The sequence below is a fragment of the Capra hircus genome, chromosome 7, assembly GCF_001704415.2.
Source record: "Capra hircus breed San Clemente chromosome 7, ASM170441v1, whole genome shotgun sequence".
NCBI classification, from domain to species: Eukaryota; Metazoa; Chordata; class Mammalia; order Artiodactyla; family Bovidae; genus Capra; species Capra hircus.
The window spans coordinates 66,473,102-66,495,814 of NC_030814.1; the positions used below are offsets into that span (position 1 = coordinate 66,473,102).

The 22,713-nt window shown below is 57.1% G+C and overlaps 1 protein-coding gene across 7 annotated transcripts in view; it reads left to right on the plus strand.

Moving 5' to 3' along the window:
* TCF3 (transcription factor 3) overlaps positions 1–22,534 on the plus strand; it is a 32,657-nt gene extending 10,123 nt beyond the window's left edge. The window contains exons 4-20 of one of the 7 annotated variants that reach the window (XR_001918307.1): positions 7,276–7,349; positions 7,567–7,645; positions 9,990–10,057; positions 11,149–11,278; positions 11,531–11,580; positions 12,794–12,896; positions 12,976–13,139; positions 13,221–13,350; positions 13,681–13,739; positions 13,838–13,916; positions 14,638–14,711; positions 15,053–15,214; positions 15,301–15,403; positions 17,618–17,747; positions 17,902–18,137; positions 19,903–20,129; positions 20,328–22,534. Coding sequence is in view for 5 of the 7 variants with exons in the window: in XM_018050411.1 (XP_017905900.1) it covers positions 7,276–7,349; positions 7,567–7,645; positions 9,990–10,057; positions 11,149–11,278; positions 11,531–11,580; positions 12,794–12,896; positions 12,976–13,139; positions 13,221–13,350; positions 13,681–13,739; positions 13,838–13,916; positions 14,638–14,711; positions 15,053–15,214; positions 15,301–15,403; positions 17,618–17,747; positions 17,902–18,137; positions 20,328–20,470 (1,784 nt within the window). In the remaining 2 variants the exon portion in view is untranslated. The remainder of the gene's footprint in view (positions 1–7,275; positions 7,350–7,566; positions 7,646–9,989; positions 10,058–11,148; positions 11,279–11,530; positions 11,581–12,793; positions 12,897–12,975; positions 13,140–13,220; positions 13,351–13,680; positions 13,740–13,837; positions 13,917–14,637; positions 14,712–15,052; positions 15,215–15,300; positions 15,404–17,617; positions 17,748–17,901; positions 18,138–19,902; positions 20,130–20,327) is intronic. The other 6 variants (XR_001918308.1, XM_018050411.1, XM_018050412.1 and 3 more) reach the window with 6 other exon arrangements.

Sequence of the window (22,713 nt, forward strand, 5' to 3'; positions counted from 1 at the left end):
TTGGTGGTTCAGTATGCCTCAGAGCATTTTCTAAATTGCCATTTAGCCATGAATTTTTGCCTTATATTGTTACTTTCCTATAAAAATATAAATGTTTTACTTCAGTACTACCCAGTGTTGGTTACTATAGCTTTGTGGTGTATTTTATAGTCTTACCTCAATTTTTGTTTTCCAGGTCCCCACCCACATATTTTGAGATATGCTGATTCTTTTCTTTGATCTTTAGGATAATTATGTCTCCTCTCATCCCACATCCCTTCAAAAAAAAAAAAAACCTGTCAGGATTTTGATTTTATGTTAAATTCATAGATAAGTTTAGGAAGAACTGTTTGTCTTTATGGTGTTGCATTTTTACATTGTAAGAACCTGGTGTCTTCTCCCTTAAATTTCAACCCTTAGTGTTAAGTTTTTAAGATAAACTTTGAAAACTGAAATTATAAGGCACTTAATCACTTTATAGTTTTTGTTTTTTTCTTAATTTGGTCACATAATCCTGCAGTAAGGGTTGTTTCTAGATGTTTTAGGACTTTCTATTCTGTGGTTGGAGAGCCGACTTACTGGAAAAGGCCCTGGTGCTGGGAAAGAGTGAGGGCAGGAGGAGAAGGGGACGACAGAGGATGAGATGGTTGGATGCCATCACTGACTCAATGGACATGAGTTTGAGCAAACTCTGGGAGATAGTGAATGACAGGGAATCCTGGCGTGCTTTAGTTCATGGGGTCACAAAGAGTCAAACATGACTTGCAACTGAACAACTGTTGTTTGGAGATCTTTTTCATCATATTTTCTACGTGGTTGCCTCCTGACATCCCCTAATTGGATTCTTCCCTTGGCTTGGTTTTCCAAGTAAACCACCTGCAGGTACCCGGCTTCCTCCATCCTGGTGAGGATGCCATGTGCCTTTCTCATCAGCCAGTGTTTCTGGAACCGCACAGGCATGTGCTGTTGTGCTGTTTGGCTGTTGTCAGCAGGACCGGGCCTGATCCTGGCTGTTGATTTGAGATAGATCTCGCTGACTGTTCATCATGTTCCGGGCATTTCCTTCTGGTCCTGTACAACTATCCACATGAGTGATTGGCATCATCATGGTGTGTTGGGCACCCCAGGACTGCCCCTGCTGTCCTCCTTCCCCACCTCCTGACTCTGTCCAGAAATTAATGGTTTTTCTTACCCTGAAGCACCCTGAATTTCGCATTTGGTCTATATCCTTGTTTAACTGCCAGACCAGATCTGCCAGCCTCAGGTTTGCGCTTTGCATGTCATATGGGGTTCAGCCTTTTTCTTTTTTGAATATTTGTTTGTTTGGCTGCATCACAGGTTAGCTGCAGCACATGGGATCTTTCGTTGCGGCATGTGGGCTCAGTAGTTGTGGTGCATAGGCTCTCTAGTTGAGGTGCATGAGCTCAGTAGCTGTGCCACATGGGCCTGGTTGCCCCGAAGCATACGGGGTCTTTGTTCCCTGACCGGGATTAAGCCCACCTTCCCTTTGGTGGCAGAGTCTTGCCAAATTGGAAGGCATAGTCTCGACGACTGGACCACCAAGGAAATCTCCTTGTATCTGTTTATTGACTTTTCTTCCAAGGAGTCTACTTCATTGTGGAATTGATGTTTATCAGTTGACTGCTTTTCTCTGCCCTATTTCTGTATTGTTTTATTTTACTTTCTCACTTTCTTTGTTTTTTGGCCATGCCATGTCGCTTGTGGGATCTTAGTTCCCCAACCAGGGATCGAGCCCAGGTCCTTGGCAATGAAAGCTTGGAGTCCTAACCAGACCATCAGGGAGTTCCCCACTACTTCTGTGTTTAGTCCTCCTTTTTTGTTAAGTTTTTCTTTTTACTTTTGAATTGAAGTCTCATTTGTTTACCTGTGTTCTCTTGAGGGTTATAAATTTCCCTCCGAGGACCACTTTGGCCATATCTCGTTGGTTTCAATAATGTGTGTTTTCATTATTTTTAAATGTAGATTCTTGATAATATAAAAAAAAATTTTTTTTCCCTTCTGGTCAAGTTCTTTCGGAGATTTGCAGTTTTCCAGTTGGGGAGTGGAGGGTTTGTTCCTCGATTGGGTCGTTTCTGGATCAGTGACGCAACGAGTAACCATGGCTTGGGCTGTTGCCACTGCTGGGGAGGTGCGGGGTCTTCCTGCTTGCCTGAAATGGCCCTCTTGTCATTGTTCCCAAGGCCTTGAGGGACACTTTGACCCAGAGCTGTGAGAGCTTCGTCTCCTGCTCATTGCAGTCAAGCTTTTCATTTGTCCATTGTCAAGGACACAGGACAGTGGGGTCCTGCCCACTGTCAGCAAAAACCCACCTTCCATTCCAGCGAGAGTTTAAGCCTTGAATTCAGACTTGTGTATAAATGTCTTGGTCCTTCCATTTCACTGGTGTTATTTGGTATGTCTATGTGCGTCTGATCGTCTTCCCGAGTCACTTGTTCCAGAGCGCTTTTCAGGTTTCAGAAAAGTCGAGTCTGCATCCCTGTCACACTTTTCATACACTGATGGTAGTTTTTCTTCCTTGCCATCCGGGTCTGGTGTACTTTCTTGGGTTGAGTTTGGCAGCCTGTGCTGGTTTGCAACTCTGTTGGTGGAGGTCCAGGGGGATCCTCCTGGATCAGGCTGTTTCCTCCCCAAAAGTGAAATCACATCTTCATGCTCTGCGGGAAAGTGACCTTCCCCTGGCCTCCTGTTTGGTTTGAATACATTGCCACTTTTTAAAAATGTCATTTCTCTTTTCAAGTCCTGTCCTGTGTGTTTGTATCCAGCTGGGAAACACGTGTTCTTGTTATATTAATTCTGCCACTTAGGAGACCTCAGTTTCCTCATCTTTGAAGTGGGGATGATGGCAGCTGCTCAAGGGTTCCTTGGGAGAAACCATGGGGAGTCCCCCGGGCAGTGCAGCACCTGTGCACTCTGGTGCCCACTCTTGGTGGGATAGTGTCTTAAATTCTGTTTAATGTGTGGGTCAAAGGTGCCCGCTCATCACTTCCTCCTGACTGGAGTGGCCTGTGCTGGGATTACCCTCCTGCCTGGAGCGCTTCCTTCTGGATGTTCTACAGGGAGGGGCTGCAGCTGATGTCACTTTGCTTCTGCTTTTCTGGTGAGCGGCACCTGGGCACCTGCCTCCTGTGAGCCGCAGTGGGTTGGGATGGGACTGGGGCTGGTACTCCCCAGGGAGGCCTCTATATACCTCCCTGAGCTTCAGTCCTGTGCATTGTATTATTGCGTGGGGATGCGAGCACGTGGTGTCCAAGAGGTGTGCGCAGTCCTCCAGCTCTTCACTTTTCCCTTTGAGCAGCTAGGTTGTTTTTAACTCGGTGTTTTTCAGTTTGGGTGATTTTTTCCCTTGTTCTCCCTGGACGCCTGGGGTCTCAGAATGCCCCCTTCCTTGGTGTTTGGGGGCATCCCCAGAGCCCACCCTTGTGTTTCATCACCTCTTCTGCATTGTCACTTCCGCCTCCCCACCTCTGATGCTGCTTTGGCGAATGTGCTGCAAAATTATTAGTTTCTCCTGTTTCCTTTCTCCCGGAAGCCTTATCTTCTATCCATTCCAGGGAACCCACAAGCTCTGCAATTTCCTTGGGAACGCACATGCGATGGTGGTAGTCTTAGATACCCTTCTGTTTCCTGGGATCGATCCTAAATCCATGAACATGGCTGTCTTCGTATTCTGGTTTTGTTTTGCCCTGTGCCTGTTTTTGCAGGGAATTCCTGACTGGGATTCTGAACTTAGGTTTGGTGGTGGGGTGGAGTCGAGACCCTCCCACCCGCCCGTTAGACTGGAACAGAAGGGGGTCTTTCTGCTGTGCTTTGTGAGGAATCTGAAATTCATAGGAGGGGCGGGGCAACTTCTGCACCTGAGGGACCCCGTTTCTCTGCATTATCATCTGTTTGTGGGACCCCCTCCTCCACCTGAAGGCCAGCTCCTTCCACTGGGGAAGCCCCTGGGGTTAGGGGTTTCCTCTCCAGGGGTTCATGAGAGGTTGGGTTGGAGTGAAGCCTTGGTTTGGAAGTGGTGGGGTGTTACTCCCACTGACTTTCTCTTTAGCCTCAAATCTTGCTTGGAGGCAGTGCGGGAGCCCTTTAGGTGCTGTTAATTTTTTCTCAGGTGTGATCATGGTGTGTGTTGTGGTTTATATCGTTATTATTTAGTTTTTATTTGGGTGGTTCACATGTCCAATGCAGCAGTCGCTAGCCACTTACGTCCATCTGAGTGTGTGTTAATTAGCCCCTGGTGGTGGTGGGAACTCTTCCCCGGTCCTGGAGGCCACAATGCAGGCAAGTAGTCACCACATGTGACCACGGGAGGATGGCACAGCAGATGACGTTTTGATGGTTTCAGTAGCTGTCGGATCAGTGGAGGGGGCCGCGGGTGTCTGTGGAGGTTGTTTGGGGACTAGCCCTGTGCAAGAATCGCTGGGCACGGAGGGGGACAAAGCGTCATCAGGTGTGGGGACCACCCAGGCAGACCTTGGGTGGGGTCGAGATCTGCTCACCTGCTGGGGGTCAGGTAGGAGTGAGCTGGGAGAGAACTGTGGTCAGGGAGGAGTCTGGTCTCTACCCTGAGGGCAGTGGAGAGCCCTGGTAGAGGCTGGAGGGAGGGAGGAGAGCTAGCCTGCCCAGGGTAGTGGGTGCACAGGGAACCTGGAGGGACACTGGTGCAGGGTGGTGGCTTGACCCAGGGGACACACCCTGGCTGAGCCAGGGTCGGATTGCAGAGCGAGTGTTGGAGTGAGGTGGGGAGAGGATAGCTCCTTGGATTTAGCCTGGGACCCAAGGCCTGGCGCTGCAGGATAGAACCCCCAACAGCGACCATGGCTGTACAGCTGCAGGTTTGAGGTGGGGGCACTGCAGGGCCCTGCTCAGCTGCCATGACCATCTTCCCCACACTCCAGGTACGAGAGTCCTCTGGTCTGGCTGCTTTATACAGGGGGACTGGCTCTAGGATTCTCCATGCTCGGGTCAGCTCACCTTTCTGATAAAGAGCCAGACAGTATGTGCAACTACTCTACAATGACAAACACCGTTGTAGACAGTGTGGGAACAAATGCCCGTGACCTTGTACTAATAAAGCTTTATTGACAAAAGGAGGCAAGGGCTGGACTTGGTCCAAGGTCCCAGTTGGCAGACTTGCTGTGGAGGAATCACCCAGTACCGAGGCCCCTCAGAGGCGCCCTCCCGCCATGTCACCTGGCCAAGGGGGCAGCCAGCTGGGGTGCGGGCTGGGCAAGTCCCTCTGTGCCGCACCTAACCCCCCAACCTTGTGCTCCGTCCATCTCTTGCCTCTTGCCGGGGTGGTGGGCCAGGATTGAGCAGAGAGGTGATTTTTCTGGGTGCGGCCCCACCACCACTTCATCTCCAGCTTTATTAAAATAAGAGTGTGATTATTAAAAAAAAAAATACACTCAGACTGTGAAGTCTTATTCTATTAGTACATATTAATTAGAACATGAACAAGGAATGTGTTATGAATATTCATGATGGGTTATTAAAATGTGTAATTAACCCGTGTGGGGGGGGATAACTTAATGGGAGTAGTGGGGGAGGGGTCATCCCTATTTTTGCTGTTTCTAGGAGGGAGGAGGCTGGGCCTGGGGGAGGAGATTTTTACCTGAAAGGGAAGAGCAGGGCCTGATTGCCTCTGCCTAAATCTTGTGGGGCCTGTGTTGGCTGGGTCCCTGGGTGTCAGGCCCCAGGAGCGCCCCTCAGCCCTGCCAGGCTTTGGGGTGCCGGGAGGCTTGGCTGTGGCCTTGGACCTGGTCTCCTGCTCTTGCTCGAAGTTCCTGGGGCCTGTTGCGAATGCCCACGGGAGTGGGGGACCTAGAACAGAATGAGTTCATCTAGGAGAGGGGCTGTGCTAGAGGGCAAGGGGACGACAGGTAAGCAGGTGTGGAGGGAAACTGGGGCTCAAGTGTTGGCCCTGTGCCCAAGGTCACCCCCCACCACCAGCTGCTGTAGTTCCCGTAGTCCAGGTGAAGGCCCAGAGCCTTGGGGAACAGATACCCCAAACCTGGTGGCAAATGCTGGATGGATTCATGGAGACCATGGGAGCTCCCTGTATGACCCCCTGCTTACCATGGCAAGTCTCAGCCCCCCATCATAATCACACTGGAAATTTTTGATTAGAAAACAAAATCTTAAGTGAGCTATGTGAATATTCATCAGAAGATTAATATGCATGATTATGCAAATTAGACAGCAATTAAACACCAGTTCTCCAGGGGAGATGATTAACAGAAAGGCACCAAAATAGGAGGCTGCAGTTTGAAGTAAGTTTCTGGTACAGATGAGCAAAGGAAGGCTGGGTGAAGGTTCCAGCTAGGGTGTTCTGGATGTGTACCATGCAGGGTCAGGGCGGGGAGGAGGGATTGTCTTTTGGCACAGCCTACAGTGCTGGGCACGGCCCTCCCCCCATCTCTCGCCCAGCCTAGCTTGGGGAGCTTTGACTCAGTGTCAGATGTGGACACCCTCAGTCCTGCAAAGTGGGATGTGTTCATGACTCCACTTACTGAGGAGAGAAACTGAGACACGGGAGGGGCCCCAGGACTGCTCATTTTTGCTCTTCCGGGCCCTGAGCCCTGTGGCCCCTGATGGGCAGTGTTGGAGACAACCCACCCCTCCCCCATGAAAAGCACGAGCATGTGCTGTCTGCCCCTGAATGAGCTGGGGAGAGTCCTGGGCCGTGCCTGGCGAGTGTTCAGGGAGATAAGGGCCCCACCCTGCTCACCCCTCCATCCACGGTCCTTGTCCCCAGTTCCAACTCGTTAACCCCTGCCACACCTTGGGCTGGGTGAGCGGGGTAAGCTTCTGTCTTCCAGATTGGATTCCACTTTCCCAGGCGCCAGCCTGTGTGCTTGGCGGGGAGTCAGTGGTAGCTGCTGCTGCTCCTTTCAACAAAGGCACGGCCCCACCTTTTGAGTTGGCAGCTACTGGAAAGGGGAGATGAGAGCTCATCCCTTGTTTCCCGTCCCCCGCCCCCTGAGAGGCCCAGAGACCAGTCAAGGGCTCCATCTTTCCTGGCAGGATGGGGGCCAGTCCTGGATGGGTGGAATTGGTCTTCTTGGTACCCATGTACCCAGGGTACTTGACACTGGTGGTGGTGTCACTGTGGGCAGAGTGGGGTGGGTGCATCTGGATAGGCTCCAGGGTGGGTCAGAATGGCCTGGAAAGCATCCCAGGTTGAGTAAGGGCTACCCCACCTCTTACCTCTGGCCAGAGGTGGGGGCTGGTGTGGAGTGGGCAGGTGAGGCCCCTGACCCCTGCCTTCCTGCCCTACAGGTCTCGAGGACCGGCCAAGTTCGGGTTCATGGGGCACCAGTGAGCAAGACAGTTCCTCCTTCGACCCTGGCCGGGTGAGGGGCCGCTAGAGGCCGAGACCCTTGGTTTCCTTCCCTGGGGTCGTGTTGCATGGGGGGGTGGGCCCAGAGCAGTGAGACTGGATGCCAGCCTGGTCTGCAGGGACTCTGGGCTCTGCATTGCAGGGTCGTGTCCTGAGCCAGGCGCCTCCCCAAGCCTGTCTCCCAGCCCTGAAGCGGGGGTGCCTCCCTCACCCGTGCTGTCTCTCCGCAGACCTATAGTGATGGCGCCCACTTTGGTGAGTCCCACAGCAGCCTCCCTTCTTCCACATTCCTGGGTCCCGGGCTCGGAGGTGAGTGTCTACATGTGTGGCACCCGTGCCCCCCACACTTCCCCACACGCCCACTTGGTCCGGAGGGTGGTCAGTGTACTTGAGTGCCAAGGCTCCCAGAATATCCATCCAGAGAGAGGACATGGGTGGGGACCCTTCAAGTGCAGCTGGGAAGTGAAGTCCTGACCACTTCAGGACCAGGCTGAGGCCTGTCCGCTCTCCCTGGAGCGCCCACGTCCTGACTGTGGGGATCGGGATCCAGACGAGGGTCCCCCACCCTGAGGCCTGGCTTCCTGACCCTCCGGATGGGTTGTCACAGAGCCTTCCGAGAACTGGCAGTGATTACTCTGCAGCTCCCCAGACCCGAAGGCCCACCCCCATCTTGCTCACCAAGAAGGGACCTGGCCCCCAGGACCCTTGTCCCCATGAGCCCTGGTCTCCCTGTTCTGAGGGAAGCATTGGGGCTGATGGTGGAGTTGGTATCTCTGGGGGTTGAGAGGGGCTGGGGGGGTGGGGGGTGGTTTCCAGGCCAAGGGTCATGGCAGGATTGGCGGTCACTGGGAAGGTGGGTGAACTGGGGGTCCCCAGCCAACCAGCCAGGGGGCAGCCAGTGTCAGGGGGCTTTGGGTTCAAGCCCTGTGTGGCTGGATACACCGCGAAGTAGCCAGATGGATGAGTGTGGCCTGGGCGCGGCCCTGGGAAGGGGGTTGGGGAGAGCAGTGTCCAGCACCTGCTGTATCCAGCGGGCATCTGTGTGTATCTCCCAGCCTGGGAGGTGGGGCCTGACCCAGGAGCCTGGGGTCACTTCTGCACCTGCCACGACAGAGGATCCCCCTCGGGCCTCCTTCAGCCTCTTCCAACATGGGCAGTTCCTACAGCCTAGCCTGGTCAGCAGGGTCCAAAGCCCAGCTGTGTCTGCGCCCACCACATTCTCCTGTGGCCAAGGAGCTCAGAGAGGGCAGCAGGGAGCCCAGGACACACCCAGGGAACTAGTGGCGATGTGGCCGAGGTCTCACCTCCTGGGGCCCCGGTTTTCTCACCTGTCGACCAGGGCTGGTGGGGCTGTGGTGGTGCGTGGGCAGTGAGTGCCAGGGCCCTAGGGGTGGGGTCAGTCTTTCAGTATGGTTCCCAACCTGGTCCGGCTCCTTGACGAGCCCTGGTGGTCTTGCCCTGATGTAGGGGCCTGGTGCATGGCTTAGGCACCTGCTGTATACCCACAGGGCTCTGGTCACTGCGGGTCCCATCCCAGAACTTCTGCTTCCTCTCCTCGTCTCCTCACCTTTCCTTTCAGGATACCCCCTATTTAGTGCCTGCCCCATATTCGATGGGGGGTGGAAGGGCGGGCGCCCAGAGCCCTGGCTGGGGTGGCCAGCTCTGCTTCCCACAGCCACCCGCCCTGGGAGGAAGGAAGTTCACTCTCTGGACTGTGGGGCAAGTTCCTCTGGCCTCCAGGCCTTAGTTTGTTCATCCCTACATAGGCCCATTGTTGCCTGCATGGAGGGGTCATGGGAGGTTGAGCTGCACAGGAGGGTGCGGCCTGTGGGGTATCTGCATATTGGTAGGAGCATGGTCCCTCTGCCTGCCCCCGAAACAGCATTTCTTCCAGAAGTCTACTTGGAATTGTCCTTTAAAATAAAAGGGAGATTTCCCCCCCCAATTTGAGAATAAATCACGTTAGTCAGTCAAATATTCTGAGTCCTTACTCACAATAGGGCCGAGTACAGTCCACCCTCAAAGTTGGTGCTCAGCAGAAGCCAGAAACAGACTCGAATGGCTCAGGTACTGACTGATCCAGGGACCTGCTTCAGACAAGGCTGGATCCAGGTGTTTGTGTAGCTGCAGCAGTCCCTTCACACCAGCAGTTCTCTCTGACCGGTTGTCCCCCCACAGCGGGGGCCTGCCCACCCACGTAGAGGGAGGGCCCGTTCACCGAGTCACCTGACTTAGCATCCCCAGGGACATCACTTGCTCACTCATTAGCTAACCCTGGCTGGAGGCTGGTGAAGGAGCCTGAGCCCTGAGTGCTGAACTAAGGCAGTAGCGGAGACCCCAGCCTGTCCCCTGGGAACCCAGCACTCTGGGGAGTTGACACCTCATGACCTTGAACAGAGGAAACCGCAGCTCGGAGTGGAGGGGCAAATTGGTGCTGTCCCAACTTGGGGGTGAGACGAGGGGGACCTGGCATGTCTGCAGGATACTCTGCAGGTTATCTGGGGGCAGCATCTGGCTGGACCCCCGCTTGTCCCTTGGGCCCTCGCTACCCTGTAGGGAGAGCAGTGTCCCACCATGTTTCTCAGTATGTTGTGCACTGTGGAGTCCCTACTGTGTGCAGGCAGCTCCGGGTGACCCTCCTTCCTTTCCCCAGGCAAGGGCAGCGAGCGGGGTGCATACGCTGCCTTCGGGAGAGACACCGGGGTCAGCAGCCTGACGCAGGTGAGGCAGTGTCTACAGAGAGGGCATGGGACTGCAGGGCCTGGAGAACCCCACTCTCCAGACTGGGGGGTGGTACAGGTGGGCAGGGACGGGGGGAGCACCTAATCTCTGGTCAGCACCTTATATTCTCTAGTTTTAATTTTAAACAAATTCATCCTGATTTCCTCCTGATCTGTGAAGCTGCTTTGGCTGAGCCGAGTGCTGGTCACTCGCCAGCAGCAGCTAAAACAGGCCAGGCCCTGGACCAGGCCAGGTGCGTGTGGAGGAGAGGCTGGGGGCCCCCTACACAGCTGAAGGGGCTTCAGGAGACACCTGCCCACCCAGCTTCAAGTGGCAGACAGGGAACCTGAGGCCACCTCAGCCCTGTGGTCCGGCCCACAGCTTCCAACCTGGGCAAGGTTGTCACCCCTGCTGCAAGGCTGATGGGGCAGTGACCCAGCATAGCGGTCCCCTGTGGCCTCCTGTCCTGGTCACCTCTCTAGGCCCTCTCCCCCACCCCTTGGGGGCTTTAGTCTTAGGCCCTGCTGCTGACAGCACCACCCCTGTGCTCACCAGGCCACAGCCAGTGTGGCAGCTATCACAGCCACAGGACGTCTGCTGGCCACCAGGACCCCTGCCCAGGGAGACCTTGCCTGGCCCCGTCGGTCCCCACAATGACCCCTGAGCCGTGTAGTGGCTGGCGTGCCCATTTTACAGACGGGAAGGCTAAGGCTGCAGCTGTGGGCCTTCAGCCCCAGTCACGCCTACTCTCCAGGGAAGAGTCCCATTTTATACCAGTGTCTGCAAGTTTAAACTGTTTGCCTTAAAAAGGCAGAGTGGAGGGATACATACAGAGTAAACCGGCTGATTCCCTAGGCACAATTGTGTGTGTTAGCGCCCAGTCTGAGCGCATCTTCAGGTTTGACAGTGTTTCTCTGTCTTTTGTATTCGTGCCTTGATCAGAGACACTCCACAGGTGCTGGCCAGAAGGGAGCTCCTCCCCAGGTCACCCACCCCAGGACCTGGCTTTGGCCTTTGCACTTATTGTTTTAACCAAAATTGCCTGGGGGGGGGGGTTGACTGGTGACACCTCCCCCCCCTCCCTCCCTCAGGTGGGCTTCCTCCCCAGTGAGCTGGCCCTCAGCAGCCCAGGGCCTCTGTCCCCCTCGGGCATCAAGGGCGGGTCCCAGTATTATTCCTACTCTGGGCACCCTCGGCGGAGAGCAACGGATAGCAGCCTGGGTGAGTGGGCCAGGGTGACAGTCCCCTTGAGGCCCAGCGGTCGCGTCCTATGAAGTCCACACGCCCACCCCCCAGGTTCTGTGCGTGGACAGAGACTTGAGTTCTATTAGAGAAAAGCCCCCAGGTCCCCTCTCTGAGCTGTGGGTGGTGGAGGAGGCTGTCTGCCACCCCTGGTGACAGACACATCTGGTGGGAAGGTCCAGGGTGAGGGTGGGAGCCGGGCCGGGGTTCTCACTCCTCCTGTCCCGACAGACTCGCAGCCTAAGAAGGTCCGGAAGGTGCCACCTGGCCTCCCATCCTCAGTGAGTTGTGGGACAGATGGGCCCTATGGGTTGAGTGCCTCTGTGACACCCCCCAGGGTGGGCCAGCCCCACGTGGGTTCTGGTGAAAGCCCCAAGGGCTCGGGGGACTTCTGCCCTGAGGCCCCAGCTCTGAGGGAGTCAGGAAGTGCTTTTTTGGGTCTAGCCTGGGTCTCTTGTGTTTTAAGATAAGTGGTCTCGTGTGGCTGAGGCTCCTCAGAAAGGGCTTGAACAGGTGTCCTGGGAGCGGGAGCTGGTGGGCATCCTGGGGGCAGTTCAGAGGGTTTCCTCCTCCCTGTGCCTGGCTTGGAGCCACCCTGCATCCTTGCCCCTCTGCCTGTGGTTGGCAGGGAGCCAGGCCCAGCAGATGGTGCCGAGCCGTCAGTGGCTCCCAGTGCTGAGCTCCTGTGACTTAATCACGCTGAGAGAAAAGGCAGTTTGCCGGATTCCCTGGATCGGTCACTGCCCTCTCTGCCTGCCTCCCTCACTGGCCACCAGCACAGCCCCCGAGGCTGACCCAGCCCACTCCAGGCTCAGGGTTACCATCCGAGGTTGAAATCCTGAAGCCTAGGGGTGGCGGTCAGGCAAGTGGAGGTTGTTTTAAGCCTCGTCTCATAATGTCACATCTGAAACATCAGAGTGAGAGGCCCCTGAGCCCACTCCATCCCCCCTGACGCATCACTTGCTCCCCGCTCTCTGCTCCATTGCCTGGGCAGACGTTGCCAGTCAGTCCAAGCACTCTCCAGACAGTGCCAGCTGATCAGGGTTGGTGCTGATCCTAGAAGGCCTTTGCTCTCTTACTTCTTTGGAGCAGCTGGGGCAGAAGGTTTACCCAGGGCCCTGCCTCTGAGGCTCCCAGGTTTCCTGTGATGAGGGCTGGTCTAAGGGAGGTTCCAACGCTGGGGGCAGCACTGCTGGGCTTTGATGGATCAATAGGAGTTCGTTGGATTAAGGAGGGAAAAGGTTGTCTGGGTGAGGGTGAGGCGTCTGATCTACAAAGGCCTCAGGTCTGAATCTGGGACTCTGCAGAGTGGGCAGGAGGTGGGGTAAAGAAGGAACTGCAGATAGGTGATGACACCAGCAAGCCGCAGACACTGGCCACCACAGTTTTGGAGGGAGGGGTTGGAGCTGTACAGTGTACAGGGGGGTGGGGTGGAGTGGAGACAAGAGTTGAGCCCCAGTCCTTCCTGCCTGACCATGCCCGCGGCCCCTGCAGGTGTACCCCCCCAGCTCAGGGGACGACTACGGCAGGGACCCCACGGCCTACCCATCCGCCAAGACGCCCGGCAGCTCCTACCCCACCCCATTCTACATGGCAGGTATGGGGGCTCACCCAGGCTGCCTGGAGCAGGCCGGGGGTCCCTGTGCCCACCCACCTTACCATCCCCCTCTCCGCAGATGGCAGTCTCCACCCCTCCGCCGAACTCTGGAGCGCCCCAGGCCAGGCGGGCTTTGGGCCCATGCTGGGCGGGGGCTCATCCCCCCTGCCCCTCCCGGCAGGCAGCGGCAGCTCTGTGGGGGGCAGCGGCGGGTTTGGCAGCCTGCACCAGCATGAGCGCATGGTAAGCTATGTGGGTGGCCCTTGGCAGGTGGGGGGCAGTGCCCTGGGGTGACCCCTCTGACCTATCCTTCCCACCCTGCAGGGCTACCAGCTGCACGGAGCAGAGGTGAATGGCGGGCTTCCAGCCGCACCCACCTTCTCGGGCCCTGCAGGCACCTACAGCAGCATCTCCAGCCACACGCCCCCTGTCAGCGGGGCGGACAGCCTCCTGGGTACAGCCCCTTATCCCCCACCCCCATGGGCTCAAGATTAGTATTGTTGGTATCATTATCAGTGTGGTCCTGGTTATCATTGTTACCATCGGCTCCTTAGCCCCCCTCAGCTGTTTCAAAATGGCTCTTTCATTAGGGGCCCCCACTGGGGAAACTGAGGCTGCCAAAGTGTGCTGTTCACATGGCCCTACAGCCCACCTGGCCCCAGAGCCCTGCAGAGGCAGGTACTGGACGGCAGCAGACCCCGACTGGCTGGGCTGCCCAGGGCCAGGCTGGGGCATCTGTGCGGTAGCCTCTGTCAGCCAGGGCCTCACATCTCTCCACTCACAGGCTCCCGTGGGACCACATCCAGCAGCTCCGGAGATGCCCTTGGCAAGGCCCTGGCCTCGGTGAGGCGTGGGATGTGGTGGGTGGCTGAGCCAGTGACCCCGAGAAGCTGGCCCTGACAGGCCACCTGGTGGCTTTTTTTCTCCTTGTCCCATCACAGATCTACTCCCCGGATCACTCAAGCAATAACTTCTCCTCCAGCCCCTCCACCCCCGTGGGCTCCCCACAGGGCCTGCCAGGTCTGTGCAGGGTGTTGGGGGAGGGGTTCAGGGCTGGTGACTGCAGCCCCAGTTGGGTGGGGAGCTGGACCAACCATCTGCCTCAGCTCATGTTCCCACGGTTGTCTCCCAGGCTGTCGAGGAGGGCAGCCTGGAGGAGGGGGATCTCAGGTCACAAAACAGGCTAAGGCTGGGAGGGAGTGCTCCATGCACTGCAGAGGCAGAGGGATCCAGGAGAGCCCTGGGGTACCCAAGAGCCAGAGCAGACATGGGCGTGTTGGCGTTTATTCACCCCTACGGTTGTTAGTTAGACGCCCACTGTGTGCCTTGTGCTGTGTTCTGGACGGGGACTCAGGTCCTAGGAGAGAGGACGACCAAGGGTTCTGGGGTGTGTGGGCAGTTTTAACAGTACCCATAGGCCTGTACAGTGTTCTCAGGGCTTAGGTGCGGTGGGACTGGGAGGAGCCTCCTTCCCCATGGGTTTCATAGAAGTGGTAACTGAGGTGCAAAGCTGTGACCTTCCCACTGGGTGCACACCCCAGACAGGAGCTGCCAGGTCAGCTGGGCCCAGATCCAGGCTCAAGCCCTTAGACCGACCTGCGGGCGTGGGAGCCCCCATGTGGCCAGTCTGAGCATTGTAGCCTGGGCCTCCCGGTCCAGCCCTGCTGCTTCCTGTGTCAGGCTGCGTGGCACACACCTCAAACCTGTGCCCATTCACTTGCATGTCTCCTGCCCCTTCCAGGGACATCCCAGTGGCCCCGACCAGGAGCCCCCGGTGCCTTATCGCCCAGCTACGATGGGGGTCTCCATGGCCTGGTGAGCGTCCTGGGGGCTGGGGAGGGTGCGCCATGGTGGGAGTGTGGGGTAGATGCACAGGGACAGATAGGAATACCTGTTCCAAGGACGGTGGGTGCCTGAGGAGGTCCACTGATGGGGTAGGGGGGCAGGTTGGCTCAGCAGTTCGTTTCTGCCATGGTCACGTGGAAACCATGTCCTGTAAGAGCCCCAGATGTGGTGGAAACAGCAGAATGTGTGACAGGACAGGTGCCCCTTGACCAGAATGGACGTCTCAACTAATTTATTGGGGATGAGGTCCAAGGCAGTGGTCAGCAAGGTCGCTGGCGGCTGTTCCCAGCCCTTCACCACCTTTCTTGCAGCAGAGCAAAGTGGAGGATCACCTGGATGAAGCCATCCACGTGCTCCGCAGCCATGCTGTGGGCACTGCAGGCGATGTGCACGGGCTGCTACCTGGCCATGGGGCACTGACCTCGGGCTTCGCTGGCCCTGTCATGCCACTGGGTGGGCGCCATGCAGGCCTGGTAAGTGCTGGTGAGGGCAGACCTGGGAGGAGGGTGGGTGGGCTGCACAGGCCAGGCCAGCGCCAGTGACCCCCCCTCATCCACAGGTGGGAAGCAGCCATTCGGAGGACGGCCTGTCTGGCAGCAGTGGCCTCGTGCACAACCATGTGGCCCTCCCCGACCTCTCCCGGCCGCCTGACTCCTATGGTGGTGAGTCTCAGCAGCGTTGTCTGTGCTGAGACACCCTGGAGGGCCCACCAGTGGGCTGACCCCTTGTTCCTCGTCTGGAAAAGGGGGCTCAGGACTGTCTACCCCCATTTCCAGTTGAGGAAACTGAGGCCCCAGGGTACTAAGGAAGGGGCAGAGGAATGTACTCTCCACATCAGTGCCACCTTCAGCCTCGCCAGAGAAGCCCTACTGGGCCTGGTCCTGGGGTCCCACAAGGCTGGGGTGGGGGCACTGCTGCTTCTGGAGCTGGGGAACAAAACAGATTGAGCAGAGAAAGGGGGTGATTTGTTTGGAAGTCGGAAGGTGAAGTGAGCGTGTCAGGACACATGCTGGAGGGAAAGTTGGTGGGCGGGGAGGGGGCGCTGCAGAGTGTGCAGTTTTAAAGTTAGGAGTGAGCAGGCAGGTGCCAGGGTGAGTACGTGCAAAGGCCCTGGGGCAGGACTGTGTCTAGCATGTTGGAGGAACAGCTGGAGCCAAGTGAGGAGAGGGAGGAGGGGAAGGCAGGTGGTTCAGGGCCTTGTGGGCCATGGGAGAACTTGGGCTTTTACCTCAGAGCAGGTGGGGAGCCTGGAGAGCTGTGGACAGAAGAGGGCCTGGGATTTGCTCAGGTGTTCACAGGCGCCCTCTGGTGGCTGCTGCTGGGAGGACAAACTGGGGGCAGAAGAGACTGCTTCTCCAGGAAGGAGGGTGTCGGTGGCTGCTGGGGACCAACCTGGGCAGAGGCCATGAGGGGCAACTTCCAGGGGCTCTGAAGGATGTGAAGACGTGGTAGATGAGGTGGGGTACCAGTCTGGAGGTGGCATCTAGGCGTCCTTGGCACATGTTGGAGTTGGAGGGTCCCAGGTGGAGTGCGGACAGGGCAGATCCTAGATCTGTGCATCAGGGCGAGTACTGAGGCTTGGGGAGGAGGGCACACTGTGTCAGATGCTGAGCTGAAGACCCGGCCAGGGCAGGGGGGCCAAGGTCAGTGGATTTCTGGGGTGTTAATTGTTCTGGGAAGCAGAGAAGTCAGCAGTAGCGAGACGGGGTGAGGTCAAGAGGGTTTTTTTCAAGACTGAGGGAGTGGCAGCATGCTGCGTGTCCCGTAGTCAGCAGGGGAAAACCATCTACTTCGCAGATCGTTAGCAGAAAGGGGTAACTGTGGCAGGCTGCCCACTGGGGTTTAGAGCCCTGAATCTCATGGAGGCTGCTCCATCCACCCCGCCCTCAGCAACCTTGTGAAAAACAGGTTGTGAGGTGACATAGTGTGCTATGCAGACTTGACAAGGCCCCCACCACACAATCTTAATGCCTGCCTGCACACCCCACCCCTAGAACCAGCCTGGCTCTGATTTGTGCTTCCTGGATGTCTAGATTGCATCCCTCCACACCCAGGGTCTCATCCTGGGGTTGGGGGGGCATTGTCTGGTGGGGATGCTACCCAGACCCGACAGGGCCCAGGACGCCCAGCCTGGTGCCAGCAGGGCCAAGAGACCCGAGTTAGTCTCTTCCCAGGGGGTCACCCCTTCCTACAGGACAGCCCAGACCTTCCTGGGATCCACAGTGACTTCAAGCAGCTGTATACCCTCGCCGCAGGTTGCTTTATGTCGCCATCCTGCTGGGTGGCCTTCCCACCCATGCAAGGACCACCCTGGCCTCAGGGGACACTAGGCCCCTCCCCACCCTGGGCCCTTGTGCTGGCACTTTCCAGAATCTCCTGAGCAGTGTCTCCTGGTGTGGGTTGGGATTTCCGGGTCTGTGTGTTGCTGCTTTTTCCAGGTCAAGCCAGAGGGTTTTCCCAAGAGGTCACACCCACGGTGCTAAGACCCATGGTGTTTCCTCCATTAGGGGTGATGAAGCAGCTGCGGTGCCCAGGTGCCCTGCCTGCTCCCTAGACACTCCTGCCCTCCCCTCACTGAGACTCCTCCCTTTTCTCAGCTTGTGGGTGAGGAGTCTCTGTTCTGTGGCTCAGCTGCTTATTTTCATGGTGATGAGATGTTCTCAAGTTGGGTATATTCAAGTTTATTGATTTCTGTTTCGAGGACAGTGCTTCAGTGTTTTAGGAGACTTCTCCGGCCCTGAGTGGCCATAATCTCTTTGTGTACTTTATTTCCAAGGCCTTTTGGTCCTCGGGGTCTGGGTACGGATGCCCGTGTGGGGCTGGGGACCAGCTCTCCGCGGGCTTCCACATGGCCTGCTGACCCCTGCCTCTTGCAGATCTTGGGCGCGGCACTGCCCCGGGCACCACCGACATCAAGCGGGAAGAGCAAGAGGATGAAGAGAACGTGGCAGCTGACACAGCCGAGGATGAGAAGAAGGACCTCAAAGCTCCACGCACCCGGTCCAGGTGCCGCTCTCCTCCCCTCCCGCGGCCCACCACACATGTGCACAGGGCCTCCCGGGGGTGCACGTGCACACGCCTGGGATGCCCACTCCCGTGGCAGCGGCGGATCCACCCCCAGCCCTGCCTCACTGTCTTCCTCTGGCCCCTGGCCCCATAGCCCAGACGAGGACGAGGACGACCTTCTCCCCCCAGAGCAGAAGGCTGAGCGGGAGAAGGAGCGCCGGGTGGCCAATAACGCACGGGAGCGGCTGCGGGTCCGAGACATCAATGAGGCTTTTAAGGAGCTGGGGCGCATGTGCCAGCTGCACCTCAACAGTGAGAAGCCCCAGACCAAACTGCTCATCCTGCACCAGGCCGTGTCGGTCATCCTGAACCTGGAGCAGCAGGTGCGAGGTCAGTGGGGGCGCGCTCCCTTCCCTCCACTGCCCTTGCTCGCCCCCCTTTCCTGGAGCCCACCTCCCCTGCCTTGATCTTCCCTGCTATGATCTCTCCATGCAGTGATGTCACCCCTTGCTATGAGCGCCCCCCTGCAGTGATGTCATCCCGTGATTTCCCTGCAGAGACATCTCTGCTGCTGTGACATCACCCCCCGCTGACTTTCCTTCTCCTGCAGTGACCATCCCTCCCTCAGTGACCGCTTCCCTGCTGTCACCATCGCCCCTGACAGTGACCACCCTCCCTGAAAGTGACTGTCACTGCAGTGACCACTCCCCCAGTGACCATACCCCGCTCCTGATCTTGGCCCTCTGCCTGTCTTGGCCTCATTGTTCTCTCTGAGATGGGAAGAACAGACTCCAGATCCCTAGCCCTCTAGACCTGGGCACTTGGGTGCAAAACTGTGTCCCCAGACCCCAGAGAATCCTCCACCTCCCCAGTCCTTCCTTCTCACGAAGCCCAGAGCTGGGCTGGCAGCATCTAGCGTCCCCTGGGTCCCACAGGCTTCTCTGTCGCTCTGAGCAGGCACTCTATGGCCACGAGAGCCCATCAGCCCCACCTGCAGGGGGGTTCACCCCCATCCCAAAGGCTGAGCGAGGCCCCGCACCGCTGCCTCCTTAACTCCCCCACCCTACCTTTGCTGCCCTGTTAACCCTTTCTTTTCTGCAGTGCTGTCGCTTGGACTGGAGCTAGGGCCCTGGCCTGTTGTCCTCTATCCCCTCAGCTCTGAGGTTTCCACATCTCCATGGCGATGTGCGTGTCATGCTGTGTGTGTGTGTGTGTGTCCCACCCCTCGCGCCTGCCTCTTTGCTCTCTGCCTCCCATGCTTCCCCTCCCCCAGCCGCCCTCCTCACCTCGCACTTGCGCCCAAGCACTGGAGCACTGGATGCCAGGGCTATGGCCCAGGCCTTTCTTCCCCTATGGCCCCTGCCCGCCAGGACCTGAGGGAAGAAAGGGGACCTGAGGCCTGACTGTCAGTTTGGTCTGCGCGCTTGTCCTGGGCTCCGGCCGCTGCCGCCACCCACAGGGGTCACTTAGGCCTGAGGGGGCAGGGTAGGCAGGTAGAGCAGGGCCCCAGGCCACAAGGTGGGTGTCTGAGACTGGCCCTGTGCTGGGAAACAGGCAGAGATGGCTTGTGCAGCGCCCCCTGCTGCACAGCGGGGGCCTGAGCTGGGTGTTAACCACGTGGTCTCCAGGTGGCAAACTGAGCCCCTGTTACAGACTGGGGAGGGCTCGACACTGCATCCACCATACAGCTTTCACAGTGCAAGTACCAGGCTCCAGGGGTCTGCGGGCAAGACAGGGTGGCTGTCGGGCAGCCAGAGTCCAACATGGGGAGAGACATTTCTAGGGGCCCAGAGTGAGGGGTCTCAACGCTGTGAACCCTCTTTCCAGAGGTCCCAGGCCCTTTGTGCCTGAGGTGGTCCAGCTAGGCCCAGCTCCATCATTCAGCAAACAACTGCTCTGAAGGGGAAGGTCGTCATCCCGGGAGGGGTTATGGGGCCTCCCCTGCTTCCTGGGCCATCCTGGGCACGGGGAGCAGGCAGGGGGCAAAGACTGCGCTCAAGCTCCCTGTCTACCCTGGGGTGGGGGTCGAGGCCCTGCCTGCAGCCAGGCACAGGGCGCCCCTGGAGCTTGCCCAGGGCGTGCGCCCGCACAGCCAGCGGGTGCCCTCCCCACGACCCCGCCCAGGACTAATGGGGCCCCTGGTGCTGTGACTCAGCAGTACGGAGGAGGTGCTGTCCCTGGAGGAGAAAGACCTGAGGGACCGGGAGAGGCGCATGGCCAATAACGCGCGGGAGCGGGTGCGCGTGCGGGACATTAACGAGGCCTTCCGGGAGCTGGGGCGCATGTGCCAGCTGCACCTCAAGTCGGACAAGGCGCAGACCAAGCTGCTCATCCTGCAACAGGCCGTGCAGGTCATTCTGGGCCTGGAGCAGCAGGTGCGAGGTAGGCGCCCGGCCGCCCCGCCCCGCCCTCCCCACCAGTGGCGCTCCGCCCACTTTGCAGACCCCACTCCCGCCCTGCCCACCGGCGCTCTGCCCACTGCGCCCCCGCGGCCTTATGCGGACGGGCAGAGACACGGAGGTGCACTTCTTCCCCTCTCCCCGGTGGACCCTCTCCCACAGTGCTCTCCCTTCCCCTCAGAGCGTAACCTGAACCCCAAAGCGGCCTGCTTGAAGCGCAGGGAAGAGGAGAAGGTATCAGGCGTGGTTGGAGACCCCCAGATGGTGCTGTCGGCTGCCCACCCCGGCCTGGGCGAGGCCCACAACCCTGCCGGGCACCTGTGACAGGAATGTTGCCCGGACAAGTGACCCCACCTCGGTCTTACCTGAGACGGTCACGCCGGAGGCCAGATCCCCGCCCCACGTTGCCCGAGGTCAACCTCGAGCCAGCATCGCCCCGGGCCCGGCCACCAGGTCTCCTACCGGATGGATCCTGAAACTGTGTCTAGGCCCTGCCGCCCGGGCCTGGGCCCAAAGGAGCATTTTTGTTTGTTTGTTTTTGGCAATAGAACCTGAAACCAAGCAAGAAAGCAAGCCAGAAATATATACACTTTGTCAGAAAAGAAAAAAAAGATGCCTTAAGTTAAGTATGAGGTCAAACATGCTGCTCACGGGAGGGAGAAGCTGTTCGGAGCCAGCAGCAAATCGTGCCTAAGCCTAATCGTTGTTTTTGTTTTTAAGGAAAATAAAAGGAACCTTAGTTACGAGATTTTTTTATATATATATAACGTAGAAGAAAATTAGAATGCTTTTTTTTTTTAGCTTTTTTGCATATGTTTTGTAAGCAAATTTTTTTGTATAAAGTGTCTTGTCTCTTGCTATTTCTGCTGCTGTTTCTAGAAATTAGCATTGCATTTCATTATCAACCAGATTATTAAAAATTGTATTAAAATGACCCCAGGACTTCCCTGGCGGTCCGGTGGTTAAAATTTTATGCTCCCAATTCAGGGACATAGGTTCCATCCCTGGTCTGGTAACTAAGATCCCACGTGCAGTGGAGCATGGCAAAAAAAGACCTCATGTAGACCTGTGGTCTCCCATCCTCTCTGAGAGCTGCTGGTCCCACGGGTGGTTGCTGCCATCTTGTTCCAGTTCTAACGTGGGGGGCCTGTTCTCTAAGATTTGCTCTCTGTGAAATGGTGGGTGGGCCTCACCCTGATGGGGAATCTCAGTGGAGACAGGGATGATCCCAGCTCAGAAGGTCAAGGTTCCTCCCCTGTAAGCAGCTCCGTCCCTCCGTCCTGCTGCTAGCCCCACACTGAGCCCCGAGCCTGTGGACCTCTCCAAGATAGGACTTTGTGAAAACCAGCATTCCTGGGCTCAGGGCTTGTACATCTTCACCTATTTGGCCAGGGGACCTGAGCCCCTGCTTCGAACTCTAGCACAGAAACCCCCGCTCTCCAAGTGGTTGTCCTGATGTGTATGTTGGGGGGGTGGGGATGTACAGGGTGCCTGCCTAGAAAGGCCCTTGGTCTGTGTGTTTGCAACCCTGGAGGGTGGGCTACCCTCAGGCTCTAAGTGCCAGCTCCCAAGCCTCCCCATGTACCCTTCTCACCTGTGTTCAAGGGAGCCAATTCAACCTGGACTGCTGGGACCATCCCAGACTTAAACTGAAAGTCCAAGATGGTCACTCTGTGTCACCTAGGCATGGAGTCAGGCCCAGTGGGATCTCACCTGCCCTCCCTTCTCTCCTGCACAGAGGCCTTATGGACCCCCCAGGCTGGCTGTGGGCACCCCACACCACCAGCGTCCCAGGCATCTACCCGAAGACTCCCACCCTCATTCCCCAAGCACTGGGGCTGCTTGTCCCCCAAGACTGGAATGCCCCTGTGGCTGGGTATCCCATGAGAAGCTTGAGGAAACCCCAAGACCAGGATGGGTGGGATATCCCAGCTTGGGGGGGCCACCTCTGGACTCCTGGGGTTCCCCTGGGCTCTCCTGCCAAGACCAAGTCACACTCCTAGGTGATCCCTCTGGTCTGTGGGTCTTATCTCTGGGGAAGCTGCTTCAGTTTCCCTCTGCAGCTCCCTGAGGCCCACAGATTTCTGAACTCTATCACATATATAATTTAAGTTTTATATGTTATATATATATATAAAATGAGATTAACCCAGCCCAGGGAAAAAGCCTTGAGGGAGGGGGAAGAATCACAGTTACAGGAAAATTGTGCTCTGAGTGCCTCAGGATAACTGACTTTTTTTAAAACAAAAAAAATTTAAGTAAAATAATTTTATACAACTCAACACAGCTGGCTGGATTCTTTTAATAGTGATCCTCTTTAAGAGTCGATTTGGCAACCTGTCCTGTACATAACAGCACTGTAGCAATAAATGACATTTTATGACAATACTTGGCTCTCCCTTGATCTTTCAGCTGTTTTGTGCTTCTGGATGAAAAGGGGTGAGGAAGGTGATGCCTGGGCGTCACTGGGCATACACGCTCCAGGGATGGCGCCACTTCCTGTGTGCGCTTGCATGGCTCCCAGAGCAGCTGAAACAGCTCCACGCGGGCCTAAGGGATTCCGGGGA